Source organism: Lepisosteus oculatus, chromosome 7 (genome assembly GCF_040954835.1).
Source record: "Lepisosteus oculatus isolate fLepOcu1 chromosome 7, fLepOcu1.hap2, whole genome shotgun sequence".
Lineage (NCBI taxonomy): Eukaryota > Metazoa > Chordata > Actinopteri > Semionotiformes > Lepisosteidae > Lepisosteus > Lepisosteus oculatus.
This window is the reverse complement of record NC_090702.1, coordinates 41,320,614-41,345,800: the sequence shown is the minus strand read 5'-3', so window position 1 is coordinate 41,345,800 and position 25,187 is coordinate 41,320,614. Positions and strand designations below refer to the sequence as shown.

The window sequence follows — 25,187 nt, the reverse complement described above, 5'->3', positions numbered from 1 at the left end:
CGGAATCATGTTTCTGTCAGGCCCTGAGATTCTTGCCACACCATGACCCCATCAGTGACGGGGCTAAGGGCTGGAAGGAAAATTCTACAGTTCTCCCGGTAACACTGCAGTACAAGGAGCCCACGATCATTATTGTACAAGTTCTGCTTCACCACAGAGCCAGACTGAACTTGCTGTTGAGCCAGGAGTTCTTGGTTGTAGCTGTGGCTAAAAACAACCTTTTCTGTTTTCAATCCGGTGATCTGTAGACAATTTAACATGGTAGTAGATTACAGTATCTCACAGAGGTACCTGGATTGTTTGTTATAAGTGTTTATATTTATCTTCTGCTACATGAGTGCATTTACATTTTATAAATGGAATATATCTAGTAGTAATAGAATAACATAAATGTGATAATAACCAGCCTCTATGGTAGGTCATTTTGATATTGACCATATCTTGAATCATACCCCTAACTCTAGGGTTATAGTTATATAATATTTGTGTAAGCCTTTATAACATGCTTAGATCTTTTTCTTCAGCCCCTGCTAAACAAAAGTAAATAACAGGAGTCATGTAACCACCATAAACAATATATAGTTTGTGCTTAAAGCTATGCTTAGTTTGTTAAGGTTTTTCTTTTTAAAAGGATAAGGTTAGTAAAACTAAAACCTAAGACAGTTATAATGGACACCTAAACTAAAGTATGAGAGGTAATGGCTTAATAATTAGCACACTGCACCACCTTAGGTATTACGGTTCAGATTGTGATATATAATTTCATGGTGATGCAATAGAATATTAGGAAAAGCATCCAAAACGATAATAAAAACCTTGCCATTTTTCTTCATACAGCAGTGCTACAGTATATGTTTTGGGATCATCTTTGTGTGTCCTGGGAATACACTGGTGTCCCTTGGATTAAGAATAATAATAGACCTGTCTGTAATAATACACTATGAATTTCTATGGGGTTTGTGGCATTCGAGTTGCACTAAGATGATTAACTACTCTGTGCAGATGCATGGCACTGTTCTCATTTCCCCTCACTCTGGTCTCTTCCCCTCTTATTTGTCTTTCTAAATAAACCCTCTAGTGCAACATTTGAAGACTGAGATAGAATTGCATTTAAATGTGAGGTTTTATAAATTACATGTTCTCTGGTTTGAATGAATACGGATACTTTTGTATCCCGTGGAACACAAAGGAATAAAGAAGTACACCAATATAACGATACATTCCAACTCTATAAAACCCTGATGTTTCCTGGTTTCACTTGTGCGCAATTCTTCTACAGAAGGTGTATGAAACAAAATCTATACCTGGATTCTCTCGGTGGTAGTGATTTCAATAGTATTACACTCCACAACAATAAAAGACAAACACAGAATATGCGCCGGACTCAGCCTACATAAAGCAAGCATGCCTTTCATGACGTGTGCTGATCACAGATGAGCCCTAACCTTTTCCTCATCTTTAGTCAAGATAAACATCATTTTCGTTATATATATCGACAGGAGCCTGGTGAAATAATAATTAGTCTGGGTTTGTAACTGAAGAGAAAAGGGGGGAAGGTTAAATCTAATTTATCAAGCAAAACAAGATTTTGCAGTGGTTATGAACGCAATAATACAAACTATAAAGAGTTCTTGGCGTTGTGTACCTGTGCACTCATCGGTTAATAATTAATCACCCAGGGAAAGAATTATATGACATTCATACTCATTTTCTTTTTAGATTTAATCTACTGTCTCTTTCTTTCTATGATCTTTCCATCGCTTCAAGGTAGCTAAGAGAGACAAAAACAATATTTCATCATCCCCTAATGATAGTTCAAATGAAGAGCAGCCGTAAATCTGCTTCTGCCTCCATTTCTAAGGATTCTAATAGCTGTGTGCTATTTTTGATTTGGGCAGATAGAGGTTTATTGTACTTCCCTGGTCAGAAAAACCCCTGGAGCTTCAACCACAAACAGCAGTGGAACCAATGGAACATGCAGTTCAATTCCACATGCTATTACTTTCATCACAATGAATGGGTAGAGTTTGAACTCTGATGGTGAAGACTGAACATGAGTAACACATCCTGTTCATTCTGTTCCTGCTGCCTCAGACGCCCAGCACATCAGCTGTTAGGGGATCTTTGGATTTTGTCTATTGGAGCACAAGAAAAAAACTAAAGATACCTTTTGTATCACACACCTACAATGTCTTGCAAAAGCATTCAGGTCCTTCAATGGTTTTCACATTGTGTTGCTTCAAAGCCTGTAGTCATGATACTTTGAAGCAGCAATTCATATTTGTTACATATGCATCTGACCCTACACATTCAAACCAAAAAGAAAGAAGTAAACAGATAAATAATACAAAAGAAAAATAGAAAAGTCATGATTGCCTGAGTATTCAGTCCCTCTCCTTTGGCAAACCTAAATTAATTAAGGTGTGTGAAATTACCTTAACAGTTAGCTGAATGGCCTGTCAAGGCTATCCACCAAACTGAGCAGGCAGGTAAGGAGGAAACTGTAGAGGACAACAGTGACTTTCAAAGAGTTCAGTGGCTGAGATGGGAGCCAACAATATCCCATCACTCCACAAAGAGGTTTTGGCAAATCTTAGAGGAAAATGTTTCAGACAGAAAAATAATCACCTTTTGGTGAAATACATGATAAAAAAGAAATTACCAAAGGTACACGTGAGCGACTTAAGAATTAAAACGTAGATGCCCTTAAGTGGCCTAGTCAAAGTCCTGACTTGAATCCCATTGAGAATCAGTGGAACTACGTGCTGTACGTGAGCATCCCCCAAGGAACCTGGGAGTAATTGAGCAAATCTACCAAGAGAGAGCAAAACCTGCAACGTTGGTAGAGATTCGCCAAAAGAGACTGTAATTGTTGCCAAAGGGGCTTTCACCAAACATATCTGAATACTTATGGAAACAACACATTTCTTTTTCCTTTTTTTCTCTTTACTCTTTGCTGACATTTACTATGACTTACCATGCCCTTAAAAGTCTTCAGTAATAGAACTGTGGCTTAGAATAAAATATTAAATGTAAAAACTTATATGCACATGCATCACTTCATAATTTTGTAATGCGATAAGAAGGGTCTGAATACTTTTGCAAAGCACTATACATTTCTGTTAACAAAAGAGCTTTTTACATCATTGTGAGATACTATCATGTTCATATAGGGTATATAAATGAAATTATCATTCAGAATATTTTGAAATGATCTGCAGTTGTCTGGCAGGCATTTCACGATAGAAAGCTATCAACAAGCCCATCTTGCTCACTTGGCAGTTTAATAACTAACTGAATCTAAAATTTCAACCAGCTGTTTCTTAAAGGTGCCCAGAGCTTGAGCCTCAACAGCCTGGCTGTAAAGCCTGTTTCTTACACCCACTTCTAGGAGGAAACAAGTGTGTGGTATTCTCTGCCCTAAATGTATGCCTATTACATTTTCAACCTGTGTTTCTGTTTCACTGCGGTGTGTGAAACAGTCCCCTGGGTTAAAACTATCTACTGTATATCCCCGAGGGTTTTGTTTACCTGGATCAAATGTCCTCTCAGTCTTCTCTTTTTCAGACTGAAGAAATTGAACTCCCTCAACCTGTTCAAATATAACAGACCCCTGAGAGCAAGAATCATTCATGTTGCCTTTCTTTTAAATGAAGACTGTCATAACTTTTCTGTGGTACAGTGACCAAAACTGAACACTGTAGTCTAGGAGCGGTTTTGTTAGTGCCCTGTAGAGCTCAATAAAATGTTTTTGGAATAGGATCTAACATTCACTGCGGTGGCCCAGTTTGCTAACCTGAATACATGTCATACAAACAGACTGAGTGGGACAGATGGCCGACGTCCATACCAAACAAACAGGATGGAAGGCCAATATAATCACTGACTGTCATGACCACCTCTTGCACGGTGGATTGGAGCTCCTTCCATCAGGTAGGACCACCTAGATTTTAGTGCAATAGAGTATAATAAAGTTATTCTTTATTCTCACAGGTTCTCACCTACTTGATTTGAACGACTGAATGTTATTTATTACTTATTGTATTTATTCAACAGGACTGTCTCTGGTGCATTTATCTCACACACTGATGACACAATATTTTTATTTAGTTTTCCAAATTGTTTTGTCCTCTTTATTGTTAATAGGTTCACGTGTTGTTTATTGTGTTCATTCTTTTACCTGTTTGCAAAGCAAGTTTCACTTCTGGGATAATAAGAGAAGTGAGTACGTTACTGTCGCATCACCCAGGTGGATGCTGCACATTGGTGGTGGTGGAGGGGAGACCCCATTACTTGTAAAGCACTTTGAGTGGAGTATCCAGAAAATCTCTATATACTGTAAGTGTAAGGAATTACTATTTAAGTATAACTTCCCTGGAAACTACATTTAAGTTGTGGATGTTTCTGGGAAGCAAGATCTGGTGCTTGAGGTACATGGTGCTCTTCAACAGAGTTTCTTTTTTTTCCCCCTCACCTGTGTGTGAGGCGTTGAAGTCGAAGCCATCCTGTTCTTGCTCTGGCTGTACCGGACCAGTGGGACGCAGCCCTGCGGCAGGAGCCCCGTGACGGCGGCTGCATCGCACGTTGGGCCGGGACGCCGCTACAGCAGCGCTGCTCTACAGCCGGGTGATGTTTGTGTGCTCGTGCCTGGCTGCTCTGCGGCAGGCCCCCTCATTAAGAGCGGCAGCCCGCCGGCCCTCCCTGCCTCGGCCCACACCCGGGGGAGACGAGCAGGCCGCCTCGCCTTGGCAGGTGCTGGGGGCAGCGGCCATGTTCCCACAGCTCCCCGCTGCTGCCTTGTCAACAGGCCCCGGGCTCCCCGCTGGCGGGGGAATGCTCCGCTGTCCCCTTCCTCACCCTGCCTGACAGCCCACATAATAACCGGCACCAAGACAAATGACGCTGCAGAACTGCGGCCAGCTCATTAGAATGGGAGGCAGGCGGGCACTCTCCAGCACGCCTCCCTCGGCCGAACAATCAGCCCCCCCCCTCCCCTCGGGCCTGCGACGAGCAGATGCTAATCAGCGCCGGGCTTCCGCTTTGGAAAGAAGGCTGTCGAGGGCAGCTTTCAAAATCAGCCCACAATTTCGAGACCAGGGATGGAGAATGCCTGGACACATTCAGCGGTGCCGAAATGTTTGTGACGTTGCGGCTGAAGTCGTTAATTGAATAACATCTGTCCTGGAAGTGAGGGGCTTGAATTGAGTGAATTATCCCTCCAGACCTCAGATATGACGACACAGGTGGATCTTTGGGCATTCCCACTTCTGCCATCTATTCTTATAACTGTTAATTTCATCAATATTTGCATCGATGGGCTTTATTCCCACTACAGGCTTATTTACGTCAGCACACACCCAGACATTTACATAAACCTAGAATGTGTGATGCAGTTTAGAACTGTGATTTAGTTTTATTCACATTTACTGCTCTAGTTACTTTCAATGTCAGTTTAGCTCTAGTGTTATGCAGCTGGCAGTTGTTTCTAGTTTCTTAATGAAAGGAATTTGACAGGAGGATAGATTTGGCTCCTGACTTTTTTCTCCGTCTTTTTCTTCCCTCTAAATGTACCCCCAACTTTAGAATTTCAATCAGTGCCAGTGAGGTGTTTCCATATGCGCCACTGTAGATCCTGAAGACAATATAATCAGTTTGAAAACCCCCCACTGCAGGACTTTCGTTAAAGTTCAATTACCATTAATAATTTGAACCATGTTGAAAGTAAAGTCATGTGTGGCATTGCAAGTTTTTGAAGATCTTACAAACAAATATTCAGAATAATAACTAAAAATAAATAAATATTAGTGTGACTTGCCATTTCTGGAGCTAGAAGACACATTGGACAGTACCATGACTATGGCACATACTATAAAGTATTTAATATTATTGGATTTTTTGCACCTTCTGTCTGCAGAATTCTGTCTCTGCTTCAGGTAAAAAGATTGCTTTACGTGCCTTTGTCTAGCTGAGCCTAAATCACCGCAGAGCACTACTTAATAGCCTCCCATTACACTGCTATCAAAAGAGCCCACCTGGTCAAAATGTGGCACTCAGAGTTCTGGTTGGCACCAAGTTTCACAAACACATTGTTCCACACCTGTGAAAGAGCAGAGATGGTTAATCGGGTTTCAATTAACTCTTCTCACACCCTACAATGCCCACCATGTAATTTAGACTGATTATTTCTCTGATCTACTGGCCCTCATGTTCTTAGGCAGTAGCTCTGAGTTCCTTCTGATTTGGCATGTTTGTAACTCAGATACCCAAAAGGGGTTTCATTTGAGGGGAATTCAGCTATGTTGCACTCTGACTCCAACACATCTTTGAAGAAATGTATTCATATTGTGCTATAGCTGGAGGTTCTTTTCAATTAAATAACAAAAGAAATAAATTACGTTTTTTTACTGTCATTACTGTAAGAGAGACTCCTACTGCCCCCTGTTCAAATGCAAACTGAAAACATGTTGTTTTGGTATTTCCTTAAACTACTAGTATAAAATGATTTTACTCTTCACATGGTGACTTATTATTTCTCTTCTTAGGACGCTTTTTGTACTGTATATACTGTATATGTATTTTTAATTTCTGTAGTTCTGAGCTTCTGGCAAATGTTTAAAAGCTCAAGTTGGTTTTTGTTATTTCTAAGCTTTGTGTTAATGCTTTAAAGAATTTTTAAGTATTTAAAAGTATTTTTTCTCCTGGGTCTTTTATACATGCTTTGACAGCTTCATATGAATCATTTTTCAAATTTCTTCTTTTTTAATTGTGCTTTCTAACTAATCTTAACATTTCTGCCATACTTTCCCTCTGCCCTATTACTGTAAGCATCGCTGTGAAGCACTTTGAAGTGGTGTTCTTCATGAAAAGGCACCATGCAAAACAAAAATTGATTGATTTTCTAATCTTGACAGCGCATTTTTCAGTTCACTTACAGTTCACAAAGGACTTTCTCATAAAATCAAATTAAAACACAGTGAATGAAGTGGATAGGCAATGAAAGTAATACTTGTTTTTACACAAACAGGCACTCAACCATGATGAGAACATGGCATTTATAACTATATCTTTTTATTATGTATTGGCAGATTTTCATCTTTACTGAAAATAAGCAATATAGTCTAAATGAAAGCTATCTACCCTTCATTTGAAAAAAAAAATCTGATGTTATTGTTTATATACTAGCTGGATTTCACACAACTATACTATAATAATTTTACATGTCTTCACACACAGAAATGCATCTACTGTATTATCTTCTTCTTTTCAATAAACATTTTAACAATTTCTTTGATTACAAAAACAGAATTGACTTATATTCTAACAACCAAATGCAGGTTACAAATGTGACTTTGTGCTATATTGGGTTAGTTGATTGAACGTGGCAAGACTGTTGTGTGGAGGGAACAGAGCTTGCTTATATAAAATCAAATGACTTCTTCACAGAATATGTTCTCAATACCTTTCTCACTCATCAATTTGTCTTACTTGTTTGCTGCTACATTTTCACACACTTCACCTGCGTAACATTCACGTTTTAATAACATGGTGAGATATTTCAAGCTTTGCACATCTCCACACAGAGCTGATCTATAGAGTTGTTCATGTCTGTGACACTAACTCCAGCCCAGAGACAAAACTCAGCCATTCATCATGTGTCCTTCTGTCTGAGTGCTGATGGATCACCAAAGTAATCAATTACCGGCTATAGGCAAGAAGGCAGTTTCTGAAAGCTGCAACAGAGAATGAGCATCAGAACAATGGATGTTAGTTATTAATGCTTCTCAGGGTGCAGTTAGATCTTTCCTTTTCTGGGTAAGAAGGAAATACTCTGCTCTTGTTACCCAGTCACTAAGAGAAAGTAAGTAGGCATTGTGCTGTAAACAATGAACTCTGTTTTATTCTTCTTCAGCCAGAATCTCCTGTGTGACCTGTTCGTGACACACACACATTACATAAATGAAATAAAAGAAAGGATATTTTTTTTTTCAATATTTGTATACCTACCAAGATCTGCCATTGCATAAACGTTCAAAGAGAAGCCTTGAGGTTCAGCAAAACAGCACCAAGTACACATCAGGAATAACATTTTTTCTCCTGCACTTTTAGGATGAACAGTGAGGGACACTGTTTATATACAGTAGGTGTTACCGTTAGATGAATGCTAAATGTCATTACCTTCTAAAATGAAAATGAATGCCAAATCATGCTGCCAGTATACGTTTATGAGGAGGTTACTGAGGTAAAACATGAGGATGCTGGGAGCAGCAATGAGCAATCGAAAAAGTTTGACTTTTAAAGGAGATGGCTTTACGTAACCACCGTATATCACTTGGGTCATTATTTTGCCGAGTGCTCTTTGCCAGCAAACAAATCTTTCTCAGTAATGAGAGAAAATGTTATTGTGGGTGAGTACTACTGGGATCCAAGAGAGCCAACTGGCTACACGAGCAGAGTTAAGCAGGTGTATCTTGCATCCTTTGCTTTAAAGAACCATCTACTAGGGTTATCGCTTGAGTTTCCCTTAAATCTAGACGTTTCTCATGTTTTAAGAAGAATTAGAAATACAGGAATTGGAGGATCTTGGTCCTAAACTTCCTGGTCCTTGGTCCTAAACTAAATTTTAGTTTGCATTGGTCTTGATATTGTATGAAGGTTGGTATTATCTGATTTGATCATCTTATCTCTCTTTAGTGCTCCAAGCAAGAATGTCTTCCACAGTTTCTCCAAGCAAATGTACAGTTTACAGTCACCACTGCAAAATAGCAGGAGCACAAAAATCCCCTTTTTTATCTGGAATATGAGGTCAGCCTGAACACCAACACAGAGTCACAGATTAAATGTAGTCAGGCAAGAAAGAAACAGATTTCCAAATACAGATGGTATACATTAATACTGGAAATATTTCACTTAGACGGGCTGTAAGAATAATTAGAACAATTAATTCTAATCACTTCCATTTGTATCAAACTTTTCATTCCAAAATACCCCCCTGGCCATTCTACCCCAGTAGCCCCAATGTAAAGTAGATTTAGTGAAGAAATAAAAAAATTGCATTATTGACTGAACTTCGGGGGGAACTTCAGGTAGGCCTGGGTGGAATTTAACCAGGACACAGGCTTTAATGCGTTCTCTTACAGTTCCAAGGGATCTTTAATGTTTAAGAAGCCAGAATATCTGTTTAACATCTCATCCAAAGGACCTGCAGGTTCTGTTGTGATTATAACAGTGCCACCTACTGGTCTACTACCAGCACTGCCAGCAGCAATACCACCATCTCAGTGCTGACAGGCCCAGTCTTGCTTAGCTTTTGAATTCTGATTAAAGCAGTCTACAAGGCGGCAACTTCGCTGTTGCTATTAGCAACTACCTTTGCTTCTTGTTTGCTAATTAAGAGGCAATGGAGGACCCTGGAAATGAATTGACCAGACAACCTTTTTTAACTTGTCTCATTTTCCTGAGAAATGTACTCTAAGGCCTTCCAATGGTTTCTTCACTTCAATAAACATGAAGAGTTAAGAGATGTTAATTACTGATGTGAAAGATCACCTCTCACAGTAAACTACTGGTCTAACTGGAACAAGAAGAAGTCCCCTGTTTGTGAATGTAATTCTATGCTTCCTAAACGCCTTTTTGAATATTTTAGTGACAGATTCGATCCCAAGAAGAAATAAGAAAAAAAGGTAGTAAGAGAAACCATTAATGCGTAATGTCACAGACTTTTGTATCAAAAATAAAATTTTATAATACAAAACAATATATATAATACAATATTTATAATACAAAACCAGACAAATAGTTCAAAAGTGTTTAAAGTAGAAGTGTTGTGGGTTGAGATACATTCTGTTTGTTTTTTCCTACAGCCAAACATGTGCATCCCAAAAGATCTAACAAAAGATCTTTTAAAAAGTAAAATTAAATTATTTTAGCCCATCTGTTTAACCATCTCAATCTAATTTTTGCAGAATCAGGATAAAAAATGTTCTAAAGTCCTATTGTAACAAAATACAAAAACACCCAAATAGTTATTTCTCAATAACTTAGTCAATACAAAGGCTGGGGAATTTTTATCTTTATCGGATGTTTTCCAACACAGAAAAATCAGAAAAAACTCCCACTTTGCCATGAGAATTTCCACCTACATTATTGGTAGATATGTTTCCTTTTACAGAAAATGGAAAAATCAGAAAAAAACTCCCACTTTGCCATGAGAATTTCCACCTACATTATTGGTAGATATGTTTCCTTTTACAGAAAATGGAGATTAGTCTGTTAATGGAGCTGTTAAGGGGCATTTTGCCTTAGCTTATGAGTGTACCTTTTGTGTATACTATCTGCTAACCATGACTTTGAATATTCTGATGGAGACAAAGTGTGGGATGGAACATCATATTGAGCGGTATGGTGCCACCGTGGTTAGCATTGCTGCCTCGCAGCACTGAGGCCTTGAGTTCAATTGCTGGGGTGCTGTCTGCGTGGAGTTTGTATGTTCTCACCTGTTTGCATGGGTTTCCTCTGGGTGTTTCTTTTTCCGTACACAGTCCAAAGACATACAGGGATGATAACTGACTTCTCACACCAGGGAAAACTGGTCCTGGTGTGAGTGTGTGCGTGTGTGTGTCTGTGTGTGCCCTGTGATTGACTATTGTCCTGCCTGCTTTGCACCTGTTGCTTGTTGGGATAGGCTCTGGATCCCAAAGCAAAAATATTAGTTTTGTCTTTCTTGATCAGATACTTTTGAAGAGCACTGTATGAATCCCTAATGCTTTGAAACCAAGTTTTAGGTTTCAGAAGCCCCACTTTTTAGATGATTTTACTTACTAAACACAGAAATTAGCCTCATGTGGAAACATTTGTCAAGGACGTCTTTTTTAAAAAGAAATCAGCTTGATTTGCTTGCATGACCAGGTGCAACAGTGTCAATCTTGCCAAAATAAAGTCTCTGTCCAGTCTGAACGAAAGACCAGCCTTTGTGTGGGTTGTGCTAGTTTTGTTTGAACAAAACAAAATGTGAAATTCCTGAAACCTAAGTGAATCATCCACAATAAAAGAAAAAAAAATGCTGGAAGGTAAAAAGCTATTGAATATCACACACCGAAGCCATGATATATTTGTAACTTAACAAAGCACTTCTGAAATGAAAATCCACTTAAAAGAGAAAGATGAAACTGTTCAATGGAAAGAGGCTTGCCATTTCTGTTGACTGGTTTTATATCATATAAAACGGGTTGTGTGACACATTCTGTGCCTTTGATTTTAACATTCTTTGTTTTCTTCTCCTTCCAAGAGAAAAAGCTCACAATTATTAATACATGAGAATCATTCATTGCAGGCTATCCAGTTCTGTTTCCATAACAAGCTCATACATACTGTATGTTCAAGGAACATATTTCTTTTTAGCAGAGAGTATAGTTGCAGTTCACTGTTTTCCAGGCACTGGCTCTAAGGGTGTAGCTGAATTGAGGAACTGTGTTCATTGTCTCCGTTAACTCAATACTAAATGGCGCACAATAACATATTATTTTTGATTGACACTGGGCATTACTGGGCACAGCCAGGGAAATTTTGTAGAACATCTGTCATTTTGAAGTACTGGACCAGTCCCAATATACTGAGAGCACGTGATGGAAAAGACAAAATTATTGTTCACCATGCAAACCCGAAAAAGCCATAAAAAACGCTTGGCCCAAAAGCAAGTTGGCAAATTTGTTTGGAGCTCACCAAATGCCAGATATAGATTAGGAGTATTGTGCTGCTATGAACTGAACCAGAGTTTCAATTAGATATGACACCATTGCTTCAAATCATGCAAGAAAATGTAAGCTCCTTATTGTGCGACAGACGAGATCATTGAAAATAATTCACAGATTCACAGCGTATAACTGAAAGGTTCTAAGGGCTAAACCACAAAAGAAGTGCCAAAATGTAATTTTTCAATTGAGGCCCTTCAACTGGAAGTGAAATGCCATATTTGTGCAACACTGTTAACCGGCCTTAATTCTCTAACTCAAGAAAGAAATGTTGTGACCTGAAGCCACAGTAGGAGTGACACATCTTACAAAAGTAGCTTTTGTGAGACTGAATTGAAAGTGAATGGTAGGACAATTTAAAAGGTGACAGTTGACCTTGTGTTTTAAATGCTTATGTTCCTTGAATTCACAGACAATTTTTTTCCCTGGGGGTTATGTAGCTGTACGGCCGAGGTTAACTGCTGTAATGCTCCTGACTAGTCCACCAGGGCAAAGGTTGTTTGCCTTAGGCTAGGATACCCCAAATACAACTGCCAAGATGACAGGTTAAATAAAAGGGCCTCAGACTGACAGTAAATAATGAATGATGAGATTCCTCTCACCCTACCTCAAGGAATTCAGATGATCGATGTGAATGACAAAAATGTGTCAAATTGAATTCAGGCATCATGTGTGATCATTCAACAGTGATTGACTGTTTTGGAGAAGTGGTATCTTTCTTTCCCATAGAATATGGGTTGTAAATAATTAAGACTCATTTACAAGTACCTCCAGAAAAACCCACTACAAAAATTGATCATAACAGTGGGATAATAGCCACAGCCATTAATACACGTGGAAGAAGTTTGAAATTGACAATGGTGAGGCCAAAAATGGGTGATAAAGATTTGCTGTCACCTCCATATAAGAATCATTACAACGTTTCTCAAAACATTTAATTTGACTGCAATATGTTATGTTATAGTAAAACACTAGAGGGCAGCTTTTGGAAATTAATCCTTATTCATAATATTTTGTGCCTGACAATATTATTTAATATCTAATATTATACACCTACATATATACATTAAATGGTTTTCTTAAAATTGGTTTTATATATGGTTTACAGTCAAACTGATTTGCATTTTTATACAGTTTTATCCAAACCTTTAACATTTATAGCTGGCCAGATGGTCTTTACCATTACCGGCAATTACATCTAATTTGCAAAGATTAGATTTGTAATTTAAAATGATAGTTCATTGTTTTCGATTTGTACATGTTTGGCTTACTATATTTGTAAGTATTACACTAACAAAACTAGTGATATTTTCTGACTATGATCATATGTAATATTTTCATCACAATAAACTCCAAAGTCAGAAAAGCAGCAGACAGTAAATTTGAAGACACAAAACATGTAATGGCAAAACATTACAAATCCCAAAACCTTAAGAATAATAATTCTTAGCATTTAAGGTACGTACAGTCAAAAGGCCAGCGTTAGGCCTAATATCAAACCATATGAATAAGCTGGTAACAAAATCGTTTTTCGCAATAGGAGTATTCCAGATAAAGCACCTGTAAGGGTGAATATCCTGTACCTGAACTTGACAAGCTCCGAGGTATTTAAAAGTAATGTGTTTACGTTTACAGTATCACTGCTAGTCACCTTATTGACTATTCAAGTTTATTAATATTCGATTGGATAACTGTCCACTGTCCACCCCAAATACAAACCTGACGTGTTTACAAAGTAATTGCAATGAGCTGTATCAATTTCAAGTCAATTTAAGTTTCATGACGAGCGCGCTGTGTACGTTCACGATATCGAAATCTGGGACAGATTATCAGTTACAAGGTGGTCGTTTAGTTTCTAGTAAACTTGGTAAAACTTCGCTTTGGTCTGAAAAGTTAACCACATCTAAGGGGGTAACGAGAAATCCTGTGAATCATGAATTACAGGAATGTTCCTTTAAGCTAAGAAAATGCGAAGCGACTGGGGCGGAGCCGAAATCCCCCTGTCACTCTTTGAATATTACTTACATATCTGGAGGCAAAACTCAAGTGAATGTGCGGCATGGTAGTATATGGTAGATGAAATGAGAGACATAGCAGTATCTCCTCCTCTGCACCTGGCGTTTTTGGAAAGCCTGTTACTTCAAATAAGAAAATGTGCTAGCTTGTAGTTTTCGGGAAATTCGGATAGTGGGGTTGTCAAAGATTGGATCTGTCTTCATTATTATTAGAGTGGATGAAATTGGCGAGAAGGTCAGTTGGTCTGAAGAAACGAGTTCGCTTTCTCCGGCTGGTAAAAAAAAACTTGCCTCCACATGTCACAATAAAAAAGCGAAGTAAAATTTTGGTCCTCAAGCGAACGCATGTAAGTCTTGGTGTTTTTTAGGAAAAACGAATTGCTGGTCTCCCGTGCTTCTCAAAAGCCCTACGATGAAGCGTTGGACTTCAATTTCACTGATTGCACTTTTTGGATTATATTCTCTCGCTTCAGGTTGGTATTTTAATAATTTCTCTTGATTACTCTTGCGCAGTTGAAATAACCGTAGCATGAAACTTATTTTCCACGCCATTTAAAACATGCGCGATAAAACAGACGTAGAGGTTCACAACAAAGATATGCTCGTCGTCACCAGACAATGGAACAGCCTTCGGATGTGAAGCTAACCCGGAATGATCAAACTGCGAGTTTTGTGGACTTTGTAAAATCATCATAATCTAAACTTCACAGCTTTTCATTGTCGAACAATAACTGCATGGAAAAATCTCGAAACGGTTTCTGTGTTGGGTACTGATTTGCCTTCAGCTAAGTGATTGTTTACAGTTATCATCACAAATGTAACTGTGTGTTATAACATGAATAAACAAGTTAGCCCCTTTGTTGGTATGTGATGAAGCGCATTTTACCCTGCGCTTTGAGTTTAAAGCATCCTTTGGTGAACCAGAGTCAGAAGTGTCATGGCACGCAGGATTGCACGGATGTCAATATCCGGAGGCTGTCTGGGTGTATTTTCATCCCTCTTGGAATGAATACTTCTGTCTGCATAATCCATAAGTCCGTCGTAGAGTGGTTCACTTTGAAGTTCGTATTATTATGACATGCTGTAAGTGTTTTTCTCTAACATATTTAGTAGCCAACTGCATTCAGTGCCTATAAAAGTGCACATTAAAAGTTTCTATGTCCAATTGCTTACTTTTGACAAATGTTCTGGATCCGTGAATCAACGCTAATTTAAAAAAAACATTTAAAACAAAAACATTACATTGAAAACATCCTTCTATACAATAGCGTTGAAACCTACACGATACCAATTAAACTAATTTAAAAAATAAGAACATTTGAAGATATTTATGGCAATGAGAGTACAAATCAATATGACAGAGAATGAAATAATTCGAAATCGTAACACTTCAGTACCGATGAAGGTGAAAGGGAGATGCGATGGTAAAGATCAACAATTCTGTTATGGCCCGGGTTTTATTCCCTTGTGTTCCCCGTGATCAGCACGCTCTCTTTTCGCCCTTCAAGGTCTGGGCGGCGCGGGTTCGAGAGTGCCCGACAGGTGTGACAGCCGTGCTTGCAATCCCAGGATGGGGAACCTGGCCCTGGGTCGGCGGCTGCTCACGCAGTCGGTGTGCGGCTCCAACTCCACCGAGCTCTTCTGCTCCTTCTCCGAGACCGCCGACGGCTCGTGCCGCCCGCCCGAGTGCGGCAAATGCAGCGTGGCGCAGCCCCAGCACTCCCACCTGTCGGGGGCCATGGCCGACTCCTCCTTCCGCTCCCCCGGCACCTGGTGGCAGTCTGCCGGGGGAGCGCTGCAGGAGACCGTCCAGCTGGACCTGGAGACGGAGTTCTACTTCACGCACCTCATCCTGGTGTTCAGGTCTCCCCGGCCGGCGGCCATGCTGCTGGAGAGGTCGCAGGACCACGGCAGGACGTGGACGCCTTACAAATACTTCGCTACCAACTGCACAGAGACCTTCGGCTTGAAGGACGACACCGAAGTAGAAGGAGCCCAGTGCACTTCTAAATACTCGGGGCCCTACCCCTGTACCCGTGGAGAGGTAATTCGAACTTCATAGCTGTATTTTTTTCTTGATGATCAGTTTAATAACCCATTTGCTTCTGCCAATTTCCTTTAAAAAGTTATTTCAGTGATACTGATTATGAGTCTCATCCAAAAGTTCAGATATCAGCATCAGTTATGGTTCAGATGTCAGTTCTGGAGAGCCATTGTGACCCCACAAAAACAGCGGCATCTGAAAAGCTGGGAGAAGTTAGTAAACTGGCCCATTTAAGACAATAGTAAGGTGACTAAGTATGAGGAGCCGAGCTTTAAAATGAACCAGTCTTTCAGTGGTTTCCAGCCCTGGAGTCCTGGAGCAGTACTGTCTTCTGGTTTCTGTTCCAGAAAGTGCAGACCTATCAATTTCAGTTTTGTTTTTGGGACATATTTGTGCCTTACATTCCAGCTCTTAAAAGATCTGATAGTAATTTGTCATTGGTAACAGCCCTGTAGTGATTTCTGGGATTCAGAGCTGGTGTAATGTAAATGTGACCATCTAGACCTCTGCAGAAGAGAAAAAAAGCTGATAGTGTCATTCCTACTGGTGTCTGTTCCTCAATAATAATAATAATAATAATAATAATAATAATAATAATAATAAAAGCTTAATGTAATATATCACCTTTAAAGATGGCTGCTCAAAGCACATTACAGAACAACAACAAAAAATGCACAATATACACACAGTGAAACTACAAATTGGTAGGAGATAGTAGATGGGGCTACGGAAGACGACAGGGGCAAAGAGGTATCTTGCAGAACCAGTTAAGTAAAGGCTCTTTTAAAGACGAAGGCTGTGAGTCTAGATATGAAAGAGCTTAGGGAAGGTTACTCTCTGAAATGCTTAGGGATAAAGTTCCAGAGCTTTGAGGCATAACAGAAGAAGGCCCTGTCACCCATAGAGGGTAGACAGGGTCGGGGGACAGATGCTGTAGGAGACCAGAATCAGAAGAGCGAAGGTTGCGAGGTGGGGAGTAGGACGATCGTAGCTCAGGTACTGGATCAGCTAGTTGGAATTTTTTAGTCAGAAACAACAGCCAGCAAGTTGAGGAGAGTGCACGTGAAGTTCTGATGTTGTTGAAGACAGTACCCTTGAAAGAGGGTATTCGTGACACCAAAGACTAACTGAAGGGACACGTTACATGTATAAACTAGCAAGTAGATGTAGAGCTCAGCTGGAGTGAAAACTAACAGACAGTGTTCCTCCGGGACCAAAATGGGAATCGCAGGACTAGGTGCTCACGTGGGGTTTACTCCTGGTGTCTGTTATAGGTGCTCACAAGGGGTTTACTCCTGGTGTCTGTTATAGGTGCTCACAAGGGGTTTACTCCTGGTGTCTGTTGTAGGTGCTCACAAGGGGTTTACTCCTGGTGTCTGTTGTAGGTGCTCACAAGGGGTTTACTCCTGGTGTCTGTTGTAGGTGCTCACAAGGGGTTTACTCCTGGTGTCTGTTGTAGGTGCTCACACGGGGTTTACTCCTGGTGTCTGTTGTAGGTGCTCACACGGGGTTTACTCCTGGTGTCTGTTGTAGGTGCTCACACGGGGTTTACTCCTGGTGTCTGTTGTAGGTGCTCACACGGGGTTTACTCCTGGTGTCTGTTGTAGGTGCTCACACGGGGTTTACTCCTGGTGTCTGTTATAGGTCAGGGTTCTGCCAAACAAGACTGGGAACAAAGTAACGGGCTGAGTTTGATTTTCATCTCACTGAAAAGATTAATTTTTTTTTTTAGTGGCAGCTGTGTTACATAAATGCTCTCAGCAAGGAGAGAACTAACCACCTGCAGCAGCTATTGCTCTCTAAGAGCCCTTATTTCACAGTTGGGCATGAGTATGAAAGGTCTCCTTCAAGTCATTACTGGGGGTCTCTTGCAGTGTAACTGCAACCATAAATAGTAGCGAGTTTGATAAGTGGTTCTCAAGTGGGTAGGGTAAAGGAAACCTCCTTTAGGAATAATTATTTGCATATCTTAATCTAATGCAGGTATTTGGTTTTAAAGCAGTACAAGAAACAGGCTGAGGTTCAAGCATAACTGGCTCTTAAATACAACCTCGGGTAAAATAAAAGCTGATTTGCATCCTTTAATAAAATACGTATACACTGAGTATCAGAAGTGTCACATCACAAAATTGTGTTCTGTTGATTTTTGCTCCTCAGTGACTTCATCTGGCTACTACTTAAGTTATATGTTGTGTACAGTGTCACAAAACCTGGTTTCCTGACAGATTCACTATACAATCTCAATAACCCAGTATTCTACTCCATTGAAGTAAAGTGATCGACTACACATGGTGTGTGGTTCTTAGTAAAAGCTACTCTAGATAAAGCTGTATAGAACAGTGTTGGTCAAAATTAATTGAAAAGAAGTTCATTTTTTGTACCACAATGTGAACTGTCCTTATGACCATTAACAGTATCGCTAAAATTGCAGTTCGTTTTCTGGAAAACGTGATTTATGTTTTGATTCTCTGCATTAATGTACATACGGTAGTTGGTGGGTCATTATATATACATATTGTTTTGTACACACAAACCTATGAGGAATCTCAAAAGACAAGCATCCACATGTCATGTGATGCTACATCAGAAATTAGCCTCCTGAGATGCAGTCATATTATATCTTTTCTAGAAAGACTCAAACTGTTATTTGGGATCAGGTATCAGCTGAGATCCATTTTATTTCTAAAGCTTCAGGTATGATCTTGGCCATGTCCTCCATGAGCAGCTTTGGAAATGTGCTATTTTTTGGCACTTTTCACATTTCAAATTTGAGATCTGATTAAGAAATTTTAAATGAAAATATAATGATTTGCTTTTAAACGTTTGGCACAGTCTGTGTCCAACTCAGCAAATAAGCATGACCAACATTTAACTGTACCACAGAACTACTGAACTTTAAGCAGCAGTTTCACAGGCACTAATTAGCACTAATCTCAGACTGCCTAATGTCTGGGCAAATAAATCCAGGCCTGCTGTAAATTACTGTGAAACCAGTCCTCAATGGTAGGTCAAAAATGAGGGCTCAGAAATCTAGTACACCAAAGACTGATAGTGTATATCCATGCATTACGTCTTCGAGCCTCTTTTCTTAATATGATAGATAGTTGCACAAAAGAAGTGACACAGATGTCTTACAGCCCTGTGGTTGTAACATACCACCACTTGAACAATGTGCATTCCTGACACACTGGCTCTTAAATATAACTACAAATAGCATAAGAGCTGATCTGCTCTTTGAAATAATTAACCCTGGTATTCATTCCAAAAGACCAAATCCTGTCTACCACTTTAACTATGTACCAACTTAACTACTTTACTGCCAGAGGAAAGGATTATTTTTTCAATTCTCTTTTGTCACATCTGTTAGCTGTGCCCTAGGAAGGTGCATTATCTTCCTCACCTTGACAAGTTTTCTCACCAGGCAAGCACTTTCTGTAATTTGGTAGCACTTTTAATGGACCACAAATTCTATTCCGGCAAATCATTAATAACATGCCTTTTTTCTTGAGCTTGTAGTGATTAACTATTGTGTCTTGAATAGTACAGTGGGGAATCAGATAAGCTTAAGCCATGATGGATAGAAACAAGAAAGAGCGATGTTGCTTCAAGCAAAATAGGTAGCAGGTATTCTCAGATTTTTGTGGAAACATTAAAACATGTCATCTCTTGTGCTGAAAGCTAAATATGCTGTGAAGAAATCTGAGTGAACATAGACCAAAATAAGCTCTGCAAAATTATTTTAAATAACAAACAGGATTAATGGTTGTGAGCGATATTGAGGAGTTCATATATATAACGTATATACTTAATATATATGTTATTTGACTTAAACTACCCATGTTAAAACTGCAGAACATACCTTTTTATCCATTCGTATTCAAATTCAGTTGTAGGGCCTTCTGATCGGCTTTCTTAAATTTTTTGTGGAGTTGTTACTAAAACAAAAGGCAAATCATTCATAACATTGAAAATTTCCCAATATTTAAAAATATCATCATCTTTATTTGAGATTAGACCTCCTTTCTGAATTTGTTTGAAATGTTGCTGGCTTATATAGGATGGACTTATTAGTACTCTGAATTTATTTAATTTTTCTTTAGTTTTATAGAATATTTTTGCCACTAAAATTTACCTAACTGGTGTTAAAATAAAGGCATGTGATCATACTAAGAAGAAATGTGTTAACATTAGCAGTACCCTGCTTATTATACCATTAACTTTAGTAAAAAAAACATTAACATAATTATATGTTATTGTTAAAGTATTATATGTTATAAAGATATATTAACATATAATTATACTTTAATGTATCTTTATCTAAAGTTATTTGCACAGACTTCAGTTAAAGGACATATTTGACAAGACAGTATTTAACAAATGGATTCACTCTTCGCTAAATTGCCCTGAATTCAAAGAGTTAATAGTTTCTGTCTATTGAAAAAACTTTAGACCAATGTATTTTTATGCTACAATGTTTTCTATGTAAAGAATTAACAATAGTAATTTTAATAACTTTATTATTTAACTTATTTCCCCTAGTTCATGCTCCCTTCAATGTCTTGAATTTTGCTTACTTTTTGTATATGTCGGTTTCACAGTAATCCAGAATCATTCAATTGAAAACAGGGTGGTTGGAGTAGTGGTGTTTGATCAACTTTGTGTAGACTGATAGAAAAAGTCCTGTAAAATGTGTGTGATTTATAAGCGAGAAAGATGTAAAATGTACATGTACATGTTCTATATGAAGAACCTGGTTACCTTTCCATGCCCTGCAAATGAAGCCCACAAGGGATTGAACCTGTTAGTCTTTCTTGAAATATCCTAGTAAACAAGTTTAAAATGTTATGATTATCACCGTAAAAAATCTCTTCCCTATGATTTTTGCCAAAGGGTTTCTTTTCCTCCTTGCTTTAAAGAAACACAGGAGGCTGCATTGGATGTCTTCTCACGTGACGCCTTTAGGTTTCAAGGAGGTATAAGCTTCTGTAAAAGCAAAGGTTTCACAGATGGATTGGAAAAGCAGTTTTGAGTTTTATGCTGCGTTTGTAACGGTTATAAAACTCAGACACTTCATAAGTCACCATGCTGGCTTAATGCTTTTATCACCAATGAAGTCGTGTAGGGCTAAATCTCTCGGCAGCTTTTGTCCTCTGATTTTCTCAAGTATCTCAGATTCCATGGCCTATTTGTTATATACCCTTAATTGCAGAACACAATGCTATGACCTCATAACCTTTTCCACTGCCTAGAAAATGAATAACAGTTCTGTCCGCCTGCCTGTGCAGGCAAGGCAAGTAAACTGTTGATAATCAAATGTTATTCATTGGATCCTTTTGGGTTTCATTTCCCTGTGGGTTTTTTAACGTACAATTATTACTTCCTAATTGATCTGGACTGACTTTGGTTGGATTAGTGGTTTTGGTAGCTTTATAATGTTTGTCTTCTCGTTGCCAAAAGGATGTGATAGAAATAAAGTTCAGGAACTTTTGTATGTGGCAGAAAATAGAAGAAGAACTGATGCTTATGTCAAACTTCAAATATTGGTGTTAAATCAAGGGTTGTGGAGGAGGTCAAACCCTAATCTCTCCCTCTTCTGCTCATCACTTTGTAAATGCTTACTCTCTTACACGCTTGCTTACTCTCTTGCACACAGTAGGTAATTTTTAGAAGGAAGCTTGCTTTATAATGGTGTTAATGACTCATACAATCTGAATGATTTCATTTTGGTGGGATTCTAGTTGTCCAAACTGCAACAGAAATGGAAGTGCAAAGTCCTGAAGTGTAGAGATATGTGCTTGCAGTGTGGATTTACAAGTGCTGCTCATTGATGAAGCCCCCCATGGACCACAGCTACATGTGTGCCTTGGGACCAATATAGCGTATCGTTGTCACCTGTCTTGACCTGCATACATCGGTCGTGTCCCGTTTTATGTTGTGCTGAACACAAGACGCGTGTTTCGAGACGGGCTCACGACTGTTACGATATTTTAAAAGACACCCATAGTGAAGGTAAAAATGTTTACAGTGCACAGTTATTGAAATACTGATCAATAACATAAATAAAAAGATGCACCCGAACGGTTAACTGAAAGCTCCTTAATCTAGGGATTTTGGTATTATGGAGCAGCAGGTAAAATGTATGGATATTAATAATATATTTTAAAGGACATAATAAAGCTATTTAATAATAATAATAATAATAATAATTGCTTCACTTATATAGTGCTTTTCTGGACATTCCAATCAAAGCGCCTTACAGGTAATGGGGACTCCCCTCCACCACCAATGTGCAGCCCCACCTGGATGATGCGACGGCAGCCATAGTGCGCCAGAACGCTCACCACACACCAGCTCTCAGTGTGAAGGAAAGCAGAGTAATGAAGCCAATTCATAGATGGGGATTATAAAGAGGCCATGATTGGTAAGGGCCAATGGGAAATTTGGCCAGGACGCCGGGGTTACACCCCTACTCTTTTAATGACCACCGAGAGTCAGGACCTCGGTTTTACGTCTCATCCGAAGGACGGCGCCTGTTTACAGTATAGTGTTTCTGTTATTAATTAGTATCAGCAGTAATAATTTAAAAAAAACATTTGTGTCCTTGGGGCCAAATGACCCTGCACAGCAGTACTCGCTGACGGCGCCCTCCTCCCTCCCCCCCCCCCGTCTCCCCGCAGGTGATCTTCCGAGCGCTGCCCCCGTGGCACACCCTGAACCCCTACAGCGCCGAGGCGCAGGAGCAGCTGAAGGTGACTAACATCCGGGTGCAGCTTCTGAAGCGCCAGCCGTGCCCCTGCCAGGACAAACACCCGGACGTGAAGCTCCAGCACCTGGCGCACTACGCCATCTACGACTTCATCGTGAAGGGCAGCTGCTTCTGCAACGGCCACGCAGACCACTGTGTGCCCGCGGAGGGACACCGGCCAGTCAGGGAGAGGACGCAGCATGTGGTGAGCGGAACCAAGGAAAAACCTTGTCGTCCCTTTAGTGCCTATTCACAAACGAGGAGGGGGCCTTCACCAGCCCCTTGTAGCAAGGCGGTTGTTATGACAGTGGCATCAAAGACCACCCTGCCTCTAAACCGCCACTCGCTGTGATTTTGCTGGCTGAGCCCACCCTACGCTCGGCAGCACTCGGCAAACTATGTTGTGTTGACGGGAGAATTTCTGATCGCGGTTGCGATCACCTGGACCTCAGCACACCCGGATCCCCACCCGTGCTCAGGCCAGTGCCTTGACTGGTTGAAACCCCTTCGCAATTTGTGACTGCTGTGTATTTAAACAACCCGGCCTGCTGCCACTGCCAACGAATGGCACTCCGGCACAATATCATTTCTCCACTGTTCATTTGTCAGGCATAGTTAATGGCTCAGCCTGGACTCGAAGTGCTTTTCTCTGTACTACATGACCCAGTCTGCCCCGATCCTTCTGAAATGGGTCTTTTTCTGGTAGAGCCCTTTGTCCACAGTGGCTTTTCAGTTATAAGTGAACAGTATCACTATAGAGTTAATAATATATACCTGTATTCTGTGATAAGAACTTAAGGACGGTTATAAACGAGATAAGGCTATCTGGCCCATTTAATATTTGGTTGTTAATTGATCCTATGATGTCATCCAGCCATTTCTCAAAAGAAACCAGGGTATCAGGTTCAACAACATGATTGGCTTGCTTGTTCCATTCTCCCACATCCCTCTAGGTAAACATGTTCCTCCTGCTCTAGGTTTTCCACTGTGTAGCCTCACTTCACCTGATTTTACGTCAGCTAATAGGTGCACTGCTGAGGATTTCAAATCGACAAATCAGCAAGTTGTTCGTTCAGTTTTACATGGTGCTTCAGGTTGTAGTGTGCTGTTTGTAGGTCTGTGAAGTGAAATGTATGGTCCTGTAGTAAATTCACTTCTAATTCGCTTAGAAATAGATGTTCATTTCCAGTGTTTGAGAGTCATTTTCATGCTAATTTAGTGTATCCTAAATTACAACACTATTTTCACTACATATGATGATTAATTAAAAATCACTTACAAATCTGATTTTGAGACATAACAAAATGGGAAAATGGGGTAAAAGGCAAGCAGGTCAGAAAAAGTAGGCAATTCATTGGCAATTCAAAAGTAACAGACCCCGGTGGCTTTATTTAAGTGAAATCAATATTATTATGGTGAAATGCAAGTTATCCCCACATAAATGTAGCTTACAACTTAATTACCAGTAATTAAAAAAAAAGAGAAATTTTAACTTTTCCCCTGCTCTGCGCCTAACTGTTCTACTATACAGCATTCCTACTACTACTTGAACTGGAACCCAGGTTTCTTTGCTGTTTGTAAACCTCCCAGAATTAATATATAATCTGCTAAAGGCCAGTACCGAGCAGGAGCTTCATAGACAGGAGAGATGAGGTGTAATTTGCCACATACTGTCCATGGTGACTAATTCTTTGGTGAGAAAGTGTGTTTTACCATACAAGTTTAACACCTAGTATGTATCGTATGGGCCCTTTTAGTCAGTTTATTGAGTAATAATTGGTCTTTAGTCTGTACACTGACTGTTAGTTCACCTTTGGAGTGTTTTAAATGTCATTTTCAGTTTGTTTTGAACGATTGTCCCTCTGGGTATCTGTTGTTCCGTGGGGAAAGGTATGAAATTCAGCAATTGTGTGTTCCCAATCCCCTTCATGAGCCTTGCCCATCTCTGCAAAAGGTGGAGGGCTGCCCTTCTTGACCTGACATTTCGATACTTATTAACCTTTCCCCTCCCATATTTCCCTGGTGAACCACATCAGCACGCTGCTGTGTACAGACAATGTGCATTTCTGCCTGAATGGGCTCAGGCACGGCTCTGAAGAGTGCCCCCGTCGTGCTGCGTATGTTTTAGGGTTAAGTGACTTCTTAATCCGTCTAACATTTCATGTGCCTTTAGCAGTTACAGCCTTTCACCTGCCTCTGTCTGCTTCTATGGGTTTCTCTTGTCATTTTTGTAAAAAGAGGTTTACGCAGCTGTTGGTGCAGATAAACCGTTTTAAAATGAAAGAAAAACTGCAAAGTGCTGTCTGTATTTCACTTTAAATAATGGGGGGGGGGGTCATTCCAGGATGAGAGGGGAAAAAGCAGCAGCTAAAAAGTGTGAGCAGATTGCCTGCGTATTTGTCATTTCAGTAAGGTCCTGGTTGGTGGTTGGTGGTAGCTCCGCTGCCTTATAGCAGTGGGTTCTGTTCTGTTCTCAGTCATATATATGGAGCTTGCATCTTCTCCGAATTTTTGTGGGCTGCTCGGGTTTCCTCCCACCTCCTAGAGACACACAGGCTAGAGTTTGCTCCTTAATCCGCATCATGTGTGGTGTGGTATGCCATTTCCCAGATAGGTATGACATGTGTCCTCACCGA

At 39.9% G+C, this 25,187-nt stretch overlaps 1 protein-coding gene across 2 annotated transcripts in view; it reads left to right on the top strand.

Annotated features, from left to right (window-relative positions):
* The first annotated feature begins 13,757 nt into the window (after positions 1-13,757).
* ntn4 (netrin 4) overlaps positions 13,758-25,187 on the top strand; it is a 33,282-nt gene continuing 21,852 nt past the window's right edge. The window contains exons 1-4 of one of the 2 annotated variants that reach the window (XM_015352340.2): positions 13,758-13,997; positions 14,131-14,235; positions 15,271-15,806; positions 22,484-22,756. In XM_015352340.2, coding sequence (XP_015207826.2) covers positions 14,175-14,235; positions 15,271-15,806; positions 22,484-22,756 — 870 coding nt within the window. In that variant the 5' untranslated portion in view covers positions 13,758-13,997; positions 14,131-14,174. Of the gene's footprint in view, positions 14,236-15,270; positions 15,807-22,483; positions 22,757-25,187 lie in introns of both variants that reach the window. The other variant, XM_006633360.3, reaches the window with a different exon arrangement.